The sequence below is a fragment of the Schistocerca cancellata genome, chromosome 2, assembly GCF_023864275.1.
Source record: "Schistocerca cancellata isolate TAMUIC-IGC-003103 chromosome 2, iqSchCanc2.1, whole genome shotgun sequence".
In the NCBI taxonomy this organism is placed as follows: domain Eukaryota; kingdom Metazoa; phylum Arthropoda; class Insecta; order Orthoptera; family Acrididae; genus Schistocerca; species Schistocerca cancellata.
The window spans coordinates 687928433-687942073 of NC_064627.1; the positions used below are offsets into that span (position 1 = coordinate 687928433).

The window sequence follows — 13641 nt, forward strand, 5'->3', positions numbered from 1 at the left end:
AACTTTACAGAAGCTCTCCTGCGAACCTTGCAGAACTAGCACTCCTGAAAGAAAGGATATTGCGGAGACATGGCTTAGCCAGACCCTGGGGGATGTTTCCAGAATGAGATTTTCACTCTGCAGCGGAGTGTGCGCTGATATGAAACTTCCTGGCAGATTAAAACTGTGCGCCCGACCGAGACTCGAACTCGGGACCTTTGCCTCTTCTCGGGCAAGTGCTCTACCATCTGAGCTACCGAAGCACGACTCACGCCCGGTACTAACAGCTTTACTTCTGCCAGTATCTCGTCTCGTATCTTCCAAACTTCACAGAAGCTCTCCTGCGAACCGAAGCTGTGAGTACCGGGCGTGAGTCGTGCTTCGGTAGCTCAGATGGTAGAGCACTTACCCGCAAAAGGCAAAGGTCCCGAGTTCGAGTCTCGGTCGGGCACACAGTTTTAATCTGCCAGGAAGTTTCACCATATCTGTTTGTTTCCGAGGTGAATACCGGACCATTCTGCTGCTTACAGTACCCTGCATCAGTCACACAGCCAGCAACACACAAGGAACACACGGCACGCGGACAGCGCCATCCAAAGTGGCAACGATGCATTTCGGGACTCATGTTCATAGGTTCTTTTTTCCTCCGTTTGCATCCAGTTATCCGTCCGTGCAGTTTGTCGGTTTTACTAATATTCACTCTGTATCCCATGTTCTGACAAGCGTGCCTCATGGCGGTGCGCTCAGCAAACACATCACGGCGCGTATTTCGTATCGAAACTTGGAGATATGCGCTGTCCACTAGGATGTGTCAGCTTCCTGTGTGTTCGCGCAATTTATACCCAAATGACGTAATGTCGACGTTACTTTCATCGTGATCATACAGAGCCCACAGTCGATATACCAGTCACTGGCAGTGAGACTGTAGTAACATGTGCTTGAACAACGAAAAGTATATTCTCATATCGAGCTAAGCTGAGCCATTTTTTTGAAATTTCTGTTCCAGCCCAGATCTGAAAAACGTACTGTCTATCTGCCTAGTTATTCAACTCAGCTAGTGGCTAATGGCGTACCTAAAGAGATTTCAGGCTATATGTTCCCGTAACAGAAACGCAGTTGCACTAAAGGACGATCAAAACATGGCTCTTCTTAAAATAGCTACTTGCGTGAAGTCTCGAACTATTTTTCAACACACAGTATATATCTTATTTTACATTTTGTCGACTGGCACTAAGCTAACAGTGTGCTTTTGGTCTTAGATGATGTTTGGTACAAGCAGGGTCAGGCTCCATGAACAGGCCATTATTATACTGAACGAGGTGTGCCAAAAAAATCACCCGATTTAAAAAAAATCGTTACTGTTACGTTATCTGAGATATGTGCGTGCACAACGTATTGTTGGAAAGAGCAAACACTCAAATTTTACATGGTGCCCGCTAGGTAGCAGCAGTGTGCGCCCACTTCAATTCTAGTAAAAATGATGTCGGGACAAAAGAAACCGTTTTGTTCAAATGGCTCTGAGTACCATGGGACTTAACATCTGGGGTCATCAGTCCCCTAGAACGTAGAAGTACTTAAACCTAACTAACCTAAGGACATGACACACATCCATGCCCGAGACAGGATTCGAACCTGCGACCCGGTCGCGCGGTTCCAGACTGAAGTGCCTAGAACCGCTCGGCCATACCGGCCGGCAAAGCGGTTTGTGTTCTACGTTTTGCACAATGCCGGTGAGTAATAACTGTTCAGCGTGACTTTCGTACTAGGTACGGTATAGATCCTCCCACAGCAAAGAGCGTTAGAAGATGATATGAACAATTCCGCGAAACAGGTTGTTTGTGTTAAGGCAAATCGCCGGGTCGTTCCCTTGTGTCTGACACAGACGTCGAAAGCGTCCACCATAGTTTCACAAGGAGTCCGCAGAAATCCGTTCGCCGTGGATCTCGACAGCTCAATATGCCCCAGCGTCTGTCTGGCGTGTGTTACGTCGACATTAACACATGAAACCATACAAAATGCAGCTGCTGCAAGCTCTTCATGAAGGTGACAAACAACAACGTGTGGAGTTCTGTAATTTCGTCCTTGGCAAGATGGAGGATGACAGTTGTCTTCCACACTTAGTATTTAGTGATGAGACAACGTTTCATTTAAATGGAAAGGTGAACCGTCATAATGTAAGAATATGGGGTACGGACCAACCACATGAAGCTGTACAACTTGATAGGGACTCTCCAGAATTTAATGTGTTTTGTGCAGTTTCACAAGAAAAGGTGTATGGTCCATTTTTCTTTGCCAAGAACACTGTTACAGAAAGTACATATCTCGATATGCTTGAGAACTTTCTTTTTCCACAGTCGGAGACTGATCTGAATGACTTCATTTATCAACAGGACGGGGCATCGCCACACTGCCATCTGGAAGTGCGGAAATTTTTAAATCATCGCACTGGACCAAATGGTTCAGCCTTACATTACTGGCCTCCAAGGTCACCGGACCTGACTGTATGTGATTAGTTCTTGTAGAGGTTTATAAAAGATTTTATTTATGTGCCTCCGTTACCAACAACAATGAATGAACTGAGACATCGCATAGCAGCAGCTGTGGAAACTGTAACTCAAGACATGCTCGCTGCAGTGTGGGAACAATCTGAATATCGCATTGATATATGCCGTTCATTTCCCTCAAAGCTACCCATTCTTCTTCTACTGTATTTCTTTCCCCCATTCCTGTCAATTGTTCCCTTATGCTCTCCCTGAAACTCTGTACAACCTCTGGCTCTTTCAGTTTATCCAGGTCCCATCTCCTTAAATTCCCACCTTTTTGCAGTTTCTTCAGTTTTAAGCTACAGGTCATAACCAATAGATTGTGGTCAGAGTCCACATCTGCCCCTGGAAATGTCTTACAATTTAAAACCTGGTTCCTAAATCTCTGTCTTACCATTATATAATCTATCTGATACCTTTTAGTATCTCCAGGGTTCTTTCATGTATACAACCTTCTATCATGATTCTTAAACCAAGTGTTAGCTATGATTAAGTTGTGCTCTGTGCAAAATTCTACCAGGCGGCTTCCTCTTTCATTTCTTAGCCCCAATCCATATTCACCTACTATGTTTCCTTCTCTCCCTTTTCCTACACTCGAATTCCAGTCACCCATGACTATTAAATTTTCATCTCCCTTCACTATCTGAATAATTTCTTTTATTTCATCATACATTTCTTCAATTTCTTCGTCCTCTGCAGAGCTAGTTGGCATATAAACTTGTACTACTGTAGTAGGTGTGGGCTTCGTATCTATCTTGGCCACAATAATGCGTTCACTATGCTGTTTGTAGTAGCTTACCCGCATTCCTATTTTCCTATTCATTATTAAACCTACTCCTGCATTACCCCTATTTGACTTTGTGTTTATAACCCTGTAGTCACCTGACCAGAAGTCTTGTTCCTCCTGCCACCGAACTTCACTAATTCCCACTATATCTAACTTTAACCTATCCATTTCCCTTTTTAAATTTTCTAACCTACCTGCCCGATTAAGGGATCTGACATTCCACGCTCCGATCCGTAGAACGCCAGTTTTCTTTCTCCTGATAATGGCATCCTCTTGAGTAGTCCCCGCCCGGAGATCCGAATGGGGGACTATTTTACCTCCGGAATATTTTACCCAAGAGGACGCCATCATCATTTAATCATACAGTAAAGCTGCATGCCCTCGGGAAAAATTACGGCCGTAGTTTCCCCTTGCTTTCAGCCGTTCGCAGTACCAGCACAGCAAGGCCGTTTTGGTTATTGTTACAAGGCCAGATCAGTCAATCATCCAGACTGTTGCCCTTGCAACTACTGAAAAGGCTGCTGCCCCTCTTCAGGAACCACACGTTTGTCTGGCCTCTCAACAGATACCCCTTCGTTGTGGTTGTACCTACGGTACGGCTATCTGTATCGCTGAGGCTCGCAAGCCTCCCCACCAACGGCAAGGTCCATGGTTCATGGGGCAGGCTGCAGTGTGGGAACAATCTGAATATCGCATTGATATATGCCGTTCATTTCGGGGAGGGGGGGGGGGGGGGGAAGACAGAATATTGAACACCTATGAAAAGGTATGAAAAAACTTTTTAAGTTTCCTGTTCATCAAAAATAAAATTCATTGTTTATGTCTGCTAGTTTCAGAAATATAGACGGGCCAAATCGGATGACTCTTTTTGATACACCCGGTACATCTGATGCGTAGTATAAACAAATTGATAGGAAATACGCAGGGCCTCTGATTCATTTGAGGCGTATGGTCACAGCAGTGTAGCTTCGAACACCTCAAACTTATCAAAAATGTTTGCTGCTGCAACAAATAAGTGAGAGGGCTTATTTAACTAAGAATTATTTTGTAGTTATTCAGCATTGTTGCGTTTAATATTTTAAAAGACGATTGTGGCCGAAGGTGAATGAGCAGAGTGGGCGTAAAAAGCTTAGCTGGAAGAACCTATGGCATGAGTGTGTTAGCTAGGGTCAAGGTCGCTCGAGTAGCTCAGAGTCACTCAGGATGCAGGTCATCCAACAACTGCATATCCGGAAATGACAATATTTTGTACATTAAATGTACTTCTTTAGTGTAGGATTACAACTCCTTAGCTCTAAGATTGGTGTATGATGGGTTCCCAGATGATTTCTCTACAAGTCTGTGTTCAGTTGGCAGTACGGTCGTCCTTCATTTATGACATTCATAAACTGGGCTCCGAAACTTCTCTTCTTGCTCTTCTTCTTTCGCCTTTCCTCTAAGCAATATTGGTACACCATTGTGAGCGGCGCAGAAGATAATCAATGCTTTCTTTTATTTGCACTTTGCACCTTACTTCTTTTGTCATTTATTCTTTGCGAAACCTGTTTTCATCATGCTATCGGTCAATGGTATTCGTAGTGCACGCCGCCAGAAATATGTTTCAAAATGTTCCAATTTAATTATTTCGCATTTCCCCATGGTCAGTGTCTCTGAGATCCTGCACTCCACAAGAAAGGTCTTATGAACAACTTTAGCAAATCTTATCACTTAGTTGCAGTTTCTATCAGAGGAGATAATGCCTGAATTCTTTTGGCTGGATAATTTTTATGTCTCCCTTAGTGACTTGCGCTTTTTTAAATTCACATTCTTTGTGTTCGTCTATGAGAGAAGTTTGGGTTCTTTATAACTAATGGATTGAGTAATTATGAATACTGTAAAGCAACTGTACTGGATAAATTACATACATAGTTGCAACATTTAGAGAAAGAGAGTAACAAGACGGTAAGTGTAAAATCACTGCTGTGAACTGCAAAATGCTACTATAAAACATTTCGAAAAAACAAAGTGTTGTTTCGTTCCTAAGTTCGCAAATATATTTTTTTAAAACATACGTAAAATCAAAGTGGTCATATAACGGCAGTATCACAAGGTAGTAGACGAGCTGGACCGCAAATACGTTCACTGTTCGTCGTCTGTGTCTCTCTCGTCACAAACACGCAGTCAAAACGCGCGATCCAGATAGTGACTCTCGAAGTCACAACCCAGAACGTTCGCGACAGTGTGTGGGCAGTGGTGGAAGATCCGTCGAACTCCAAGCTACTACCGAGCGAGGTGGCGCAGTGGTTAGTACACTGGACTCGCATTCGGGAGGACGACGGTTCAATCCCGCATCCGGCCATCCTGATTTAGGTTTTCCGTGATTTCCCTAAATCGATCCAGACAAATGCCGGAATGGTTCCTCTGAAAAGGCCCGGCCGACATCCTTCCCCATCCTTCCCTAATCTGATGAGACCGATGACCTCGCTGTCGCACGGGATTAGCCGCGCGGCCTAAGGCGCTGCAGTTATGGACTGGGCGGCTGGTCCCGGCGGAGGTTCGAATCCTCCCTCGGACATGGGTGTGTGTGTGTTTGTCCTTAGGATAATTTAGGTTAAGCAGTGTGTAAGCTTAGGGACTGATGACCTTAGCAGTTAAGTCCCATAAGATTTCACACACATTTGAACATTTTTGATGACCTCGCTGTCTGGTCTCCTCTCCCTAACAACCCAACCCCTCCAAGCTACTGCAGATCCTGTGCATGTATTCAGTCGCCGCCGACTCAGAACTAAGTGCCGATAAATACATCGAAGAGGCACAAATTTTCATGTCAGAATGATCACCACAGGAAAGGTAGCTCCGCGATCAGGCCCAGAGGGCCGGGAGGTTCCGACCGGCCACCGTGTCATCATCTGCCACATGACGTCATGCGGTAGCGGTGTGGAGGGGTATAGGGTCAGCACACCGATCTCCCGACCGCTGTCGGCTTTGCAGACCTTGGAGCCGCCAAGTTCTCACTAAAGTAGCTCCTCAGATGGCATCACTACATTAAGAGGACTCTCTCCAGCCCTCCCACACCAAAAATTCTTAGCAGTGCCGACAGACTCTGGTCCTCCGCATGGCAATCAGCCATGCTGGCCACTTCTTTTTCTTGTTTTTTTTTTTCTTTCTTTTTTATTTTAATTTAATTTCTTTTATTGTTTATATGGACTTGGTTGTATTTTTTCCCTCTCTCTCTTCATACTTTCTTTTTCCTGTCAATTCTTTTCTTTTCTTTTTCTCTTTCACGACTGTGTCATCCTTGTGCTGATCTTCTACATCTACATCTGCGTCTACATCTACATACATACTCAACAAGCCACTGCATGTTGTGTGGCGAAAGAAACCTTGAACTATTACTAGCCATTTCCTTTCCTGTTCCACTCGCCAATACAGCGAGGGAAAAACAGCTCTTTATATGCCTCTATACGAGCCCTAATTTCTCTATCTTCGTGGTTCTTGCGCGAAATGCAATAGAATCGTTATGCAATCAACTTCAAATTCCGGTTCTCTAATCTTTCTCAACAGTGTTTTGCGAAAAGAACGCCGTCTTCTCTGTATCATTCCAATTTTAGCATATGTACCGCCGAAGCGAGTATTCTGCTCTTTAACGGAGGCAGGCACTGGGAGTGTCTTTCGGAAATAAATATACTGAGACGGAGTTTTAATCATAAGATACATCACTTGATTTAAGACAACTCGAAGTTCAAGTATTCAGTTGTGAACTAAAACTCTAAGCATATGGTCCGTATCTCTGAAGGTATCACATTCAAGTTAATATTATGACTCATGAATAAATTGATCTTATCCTGAATGAAAGGTGAATGAATCTAGCAAAGGATACATACTGAAATATCGCCATCGCCTCTTAGCCAGAACTAGAGAGCTCTTCCAGAGGACACCGGAACTGTCCAAGCGTTGTCCGTGGAATAAGGCCCAGAGTACAGCGTCTTCCATCTGAACTGTAACAACATGATGCCACTCAGCCAATAAGGAGGCATTACTGGTTAATATTACGAGCACTAAAAAGTACACAATTCTTGCCATGGAAAGTATACTCTTCAGAGTTTAATTGATATCACAGACATTGGCGATATTACTGATATACTCGCAAACACAGCGAGGCAAAAACAACTGTTTATATGCCTCCACACGAGCCCTAATTAGCCGCGCGGGGTAGCCGTGCGGTCTGAGGATATCATCAACACACATATACATGACCGTGATAGGTTGGTCGAGTAAGTCTAAGTTCCTCTGCCTGAGGACACGGCGGTTTCGCCAGCAAACAGAAATTTAGCTGCAAGCATTTCTCATACCCGCGTGATTCTGTGGTACACTGGAAAAATGTTCAATACTCTGTATTGCCCTCCTATACACAATGCAGCCTACTCGAATCCTTTATGTTTCGGTGACTAATGAAGAATGCATACGACCATTGTGTCATCAATTATACCGTTCCGTTAGATTCAGAACCTGTTTATTAAGTTGGAGCAGGTCACATTTAAGAGGCCTAATACCACGGGGAATTATTCAAATGTCAATAAATCTTAGAAAAACAAAGTATTAGTAGAAACTCCAAAAGAACTATTTTTCTGGAGGAGCCCATAGGCTGGTTGGTGTCACCCTGGAGGTGCACCCAGCTGGATGACTGTAGTTCAGGTTCTGGCAGCATTAGGTCTCGGAGCAGCCCACAGACCAGCAGTTAGCGGAAGCGTTGGCTGGAGAAGTCGAGGCTATGTGACTCGCGCCAGCCTTTGGGTGGTGGTGAACACATCTCGGCGTCGGTAACAGCCGAAGACAACATACTGGTGTGTCTGGGCTGAGATTTACCCACATTTGTTATGGTCGGATGGTGCCTCAGGTCATACAAGGACTTAGTGTCCCAGCGCAGGACAAGGCATGAGGTAATTCAGCTCAAGGCTGTAGCGAATTGAGGTCTGATCTGCTAAAAATTTGAAAATTTGTGGTAAGGTCTTATGGGACCAAACTGCTAAGGTCATCGGTCCCTAAGCTTACGCACTACTTAATCTAACTTAAACTAACTTACGCTAAGGACAAAACACACACACATGCCCGAGGGAGGACTCGAACTCCGACGTCGGGAGCCCGGCGGACCGTGAAAAGACGGCCTGGACCACGCGGCTACCCCGTGCGGCCTGTTCTGCTATCTAAGCAATATTCAGGCCCTGGCAGCGGAATTTCATAGCCAGCTAGCTGGCCCACCTGTAAGGTCTGCTCGGAGGGGTGTTGGTAAAACAGATTGCACTCAGAGTCTTGAATAAATGCCTTTATATGGAAGGTGCGATGAACTACTTGCTAACACAGATTAACAGAAGGAATTAGCTGGCGGTGGCAAGTTCCTATGGGACCAAACTGCTAAGGTCATCTGTCCCTAGGCTTACACACTTCTTAATCTAACTTAAACTAAGTTACGTTAAGGACAACACACAAACCCATGTCCGACGGAGGACTCGAACTTCCGACGGAGGGGGACCGGGCGAACCGTAGCAAGACGCCAAAGACCGCGCGGCTACCCCGCGCGGCATATTAGCTGGCCAAACAATCCAAAAACTCTTTTTTTACCATATGAGTAGGATAGCTGCTATTGACAGTAGGCCTCTCAAATGTTCGTATAAATTTAAATTAATGACATGAACCGTATTTCTTTATTGTTATGGTTTCTCGCTAGATAAAGTGCTAATCGAACATGTGACCTTGAGTGAAGGAAGAGATACTAGCTGAGACCGGGAGGCTATTTATTGCTCGAGGCCCTGCGCTGACAACGTAGCTTTTCTTTTCCGGTGTGCGTTGCAGGTTCGTGCAGAGCGTGGAAGAGGTGGCGGCCCCGGCGCTGACGCTGCAGCTGCTGGTCAGCACCTTCCTGCTCTGCATGTCCGCCTTCACTGCCACGCAGGTCAGTCCTCAACTGTCAACCACCTACATTCTGCAAGCCACCTTGTGGTCTGCGGCTCCCAACTTGTGTCCACTGTCATAAACTGCGATACACTTATCATCTATAAGAAAATGAAGTCTTGAGACAATTAATTTGAGACCTGCTAATATAAAGACGGCTTTGATGGCCAGTGTTTACTTTCACTAATACTTCCTGGCTCCGAGGCTGTGAACGATGAATAGAACTATCCACTGACATTTAGTCCCCGTGTGCAGGTGATATCCTTAGAGATGAGAGAGTAGCAGCTGTGTAGAAGCTTCAACGTGATGCCAAATGCACACGATTATGTTCCTAAGGCAAAATCATTCGCGATTGCTTATGAAGAGAAACAGCAGCGAGCAAGAAAATTTTCCTCTTTTTTTATAAACAAAGTTACTGAAAGCATTGTAAAAGTATGGGCAAAGCATAGAGTTTAAACGATTTTTGAGTCTCGGAATATCGCCTTAGACGATCACAAGAAGAACTAATACTTTGGACAGACGGGTAAAACACCCTTTACAGTGTGGAGATCATGAGTAAAAATTTCACGAGCGTTTTAGCACGGCATCAGATTATCACGTTGGCTTGAATGAAGATGCAATAGAAATTTATAAATATAATATTTTTAACAGCAGGAAAAAAAGGAATGAATTAAATAAAAGATTCATGCTGACTTCGCCACAGAATTCTAGCGATCGATTATGTGTCACCCGTCGGCGTTTCTGGCATCACCTTAGGTACTGTGCAGCTCTCTCACCCCATAACTCTATTATAACTCCGGGCTCCCTCTAGCTTTCTACCCAATTCCCAATGCTTCATCTCTGAGGATGTTCCCATAGAAGATGATAAAACCTTGCGGAATAGTTTCATGCATCGACCGCAGCCTCACAACCTGGAACCGAAAGACAGAAGTTCTCGATGTACTGAACAGAGACGTCTAAGTAAAAAATGCAACTGAAACGTCCTGACAGATTAAAACTGTGTGCCGGACCGAGACTCGAACTCGGGACCTTTGCCTTTCGCGGGCAAGTGCACTAGAAACACCCCCCAGGCTGTGGCTAAGGCATGTCTCCGCAATATCCTTTCTTCCAGGAGTGCTAGTTCTGCTTCTGTGAAGTTTGGAAGATAGGAAACGAGGTACTGGCGGAATTAAAGCTGTGAGAACGGGGCGTGAGTCGTGCTTGGGTAGCTCAGTGGTAGAGCACTTGCCCGCGAAAGGCAAAGGTCCCGAGTTCGAGTCTCGGTCAGGCACACAGTTTTAATCTGCCAGGACGTTTCATATCAGCGCACACTCCGCTGTAGAGTGAAAATTTCATTCTAAAAGCTGCAACTGTATCTACATCCGTACCACAACCGACTATACCGTGTTCAGCGAAGTGTTACGTACTGCAGCAGTATTCCGAACGTGAATCGTTAGAAGAACGAACGACCATACTGGCCCAAATCTGAATTTATTGGCATGGTCAGCAAACAACGTGTATTTTGTAGGAAATATTACGTCTTACCTCGTCTTCGAACATCTACACTGATCCTGCAGCCTAAGTCTCTTTCTGATACACTACGAACTTCTAGATTCTCCACATACTGGAGATCGTGAACATTTCTGTAAGGATCTTACATCGACTAAATACACTATAAGACAAAAAAATTAAACACCGCGAAGGTACTATCTGAATGGGACGGAAATCTGTACATGTGATGACCATGTTCAGACAAACGAATGATTCCACTTTCAGAAAAACTAAGTGATTAGCTTCAGGAACTAAGCAAGTCAATAACGCACTGGTTCACCTCTGGCCCTTACGCAAGCAGTTATTCGACTTGGCATTGATTGATAGAGTTGTTGGATGTCCTCTTAAATTATGTCGAACTGGCAACTTAAATCGTCAAAATCCGGAGCTAGTTGGAGGGTCCTGCAGAGTGTATATCGGAGCGAACTGGCCTACTTTTCTCTTAATTTTATCTCCTGATTCCATTAATCCGCTCTTTTAAGAAGATATACAAGAATTCGTGATAGGTAAACATTCAAAACTTGAGAAATGACAGACTACAATTAATACAATCAATGTTAACTGACAGTGATTAACGTGGACCATAGTACTGCTAATATCAGTCCATGGCAGAATGCTAGACGTCAACTTTGCGTCCAGACGAATATACTGCATTCCGCGCAGAGTAACATACTGCATTAATTTTCAATCTAGCCACAAACGCGTCCATGTAGCCCAGTAGTCAGTAGTGTATAAAAAATTTGGAAGGTTTCTGGTTCTTCTTTTAAATAACAATAATAATCGTGGCTATTGTGCAAATTTAGCACATCATACGTGGATCATATCCCCATTATGGATTATATTCTTGATGAGAAAGGTTACAGCGATCATTAAGAAGTGCACAAATTTTTACAACCAGTAACAACGCCAAAGCAAGGTACACACATCAAAAAATGTTTTGCATCACCCCAGCTCCCAGAACTCCTGTAGATAGACGTTGACTGTGGATATTGTATCACAGACACAGTCCCTTTGACTGTTCAGAGATGTCACTAAACCCGCCCAAAGATATAAACAACCATGCATTAGCAGCACCTATTAGACGGAGGGGTCCGACAGCCGATCAGTTCCAGTCGTTCCACCAGGAAGGAGGTACACGGCTCGTGTTGTCTGTAGTTCAACCATGCCTAGACGGTCAATGCCGCGGTTTGATTGCATTCGCATGGTTACTTAGTGCCAGAAAGGGCTCTCAACAAGGGAAGTGTCCAGGAGTCTCGGACTGATGTTGTTCGGACATGGAGGAGATACAGAGAGACAGGAACTGTCGGCGACTCACCTCATAAGATGTTGCTCGCAGTAGGCAACGAAACGTCAGGAAGGAGAAGCAGTTTTATATACGGACCACGGCAATTCAGCCCGGAAGTTGTAATTAATAATAAATTACACTTCTTCTTTTGGTGATTTGATACGTTTGTGTTTTCGAAGATTTTGTTCAACTGGTTTATCCCTATAACTGTTAGCTACTGCCCACTGTTTGAGGCTACTAAATTCTTGCTGTAACTCTGCATCTTACAACGGTAATTTTCTTCTGGAATATAAACCATTTTAAATATTACATTAACAGCTATATATTGTTTGTAGGCAATGGTTTGTGAATGGACAATGCAATCCGAAACTAGTAACCGCAAATAAAAAAATCTTGAACGGAACTATGACAGAAACTGAAGAAAAAATAAAATTTGCTAATCCAAGTAACATGTCCTCAATCCTACATTATGTTGGAACTTCATAAGTATTATATTATTAGACTGCTATTTTCTTTACACCATCAGCAAGCAACAACAGTGGCTCACTGTAACCGGAAATGACGATATATTTTTAACTTATAAATATGTGGCTGTCGCATATACGATATTTTGTCGGCTGTTACATTACAACTGTTTTCTGTATTCTCTTTGAAATTACAATACTTTAACTTAATTATTTTATTTCCTCCATTTAAAAAATCAAAAGCTTATATTTTTTTACAATATCCATTAATGACGTATCTAGATACATTCCTGCACTGAAATTTTACGCAATATTTTCCTCTGTAAGGGAAGTTCCAACAGGTGTAATTTTGTTAAATAAGGAGAAATTACTGAAGCCATTACTGTGAATGCTAAGTTCAAAAAAAAAAAAAAAAATGGTTCAAATGGCTCTGAGCTCTGAGCACTATGGGACTTAACTTCTGAGGTCATCAGTCCCCTAGAACTTAGAACTACTTAAACCTAACTAACCTAAGGACATCACACACATCCATGCCCGAGGCAGGATTCGAACCTGCGACCGTAGCGGTCTCGCGGTTCCAGACTAACGCGCCTAGAACCGCACGGCCACACCGGCCGGCGAATGCTAAGTATCTTACGTAAAAGACATTTAATATTACAATGAAATGAATACCCCTAGATGCATACATGCATTGATGTAAGTCAACGGGGACAGCTGAAAATGTGTGCCCCGAAAGGGACTCGAACCCGTGATCTCCTGCTTACATGGCAGACGCTCTATCCATCCTTTTTTTTCCCATTTGTGTTCGGTATTGTTCGTTGCATTTGGTCTGGGCGGACGTCACAAGACATCTGTTCAAGTTGATCGTTGATTCCTTTACTCAGTTTTTTATTTATTTATTTATTTTTTATTACAGAGGGCGAGCAGCCCTTTGACCGAACACGCTGAGTTACCGTGCCGGCATCCGTCTGAGCCACCGAGGACACTGAGGACAGTGCGACTGCATGGATTTATCTCTGGCACGCCTCCCGTGAGACCCACATTCCCAACTTATCGTCTCGCACTACACTCCTGGAAATGGAAAAAAGAACACATTGACACCGGTGTGTCAGACCCACCATACTT

At 43.9% G+C, this 13641-nt stretch overlaps 1 protein-coding gene across 1 annotated transcript in view; it reads left to right on the forward strand.

The window, feature by feature from the left end:
• The window catches only part of LOC126157576 (odorant receptor Or2-like), a 131080-nt gene that overhangs the window by 44836 nt on the left and 72603 nt on the right, over positions 1 to 13641 (forward strand). Inside the window, exon 4 of the mRNA XM_049916384.1 lies at positions 9139 to 9238. Coding sequence (XP_049772341.1) covers positions 9139 to 9238 — 100 coding nt within the window. The remainder of the gene's footprint in view (positions 1 to 9138; positions 9239 to 13641) is intronic.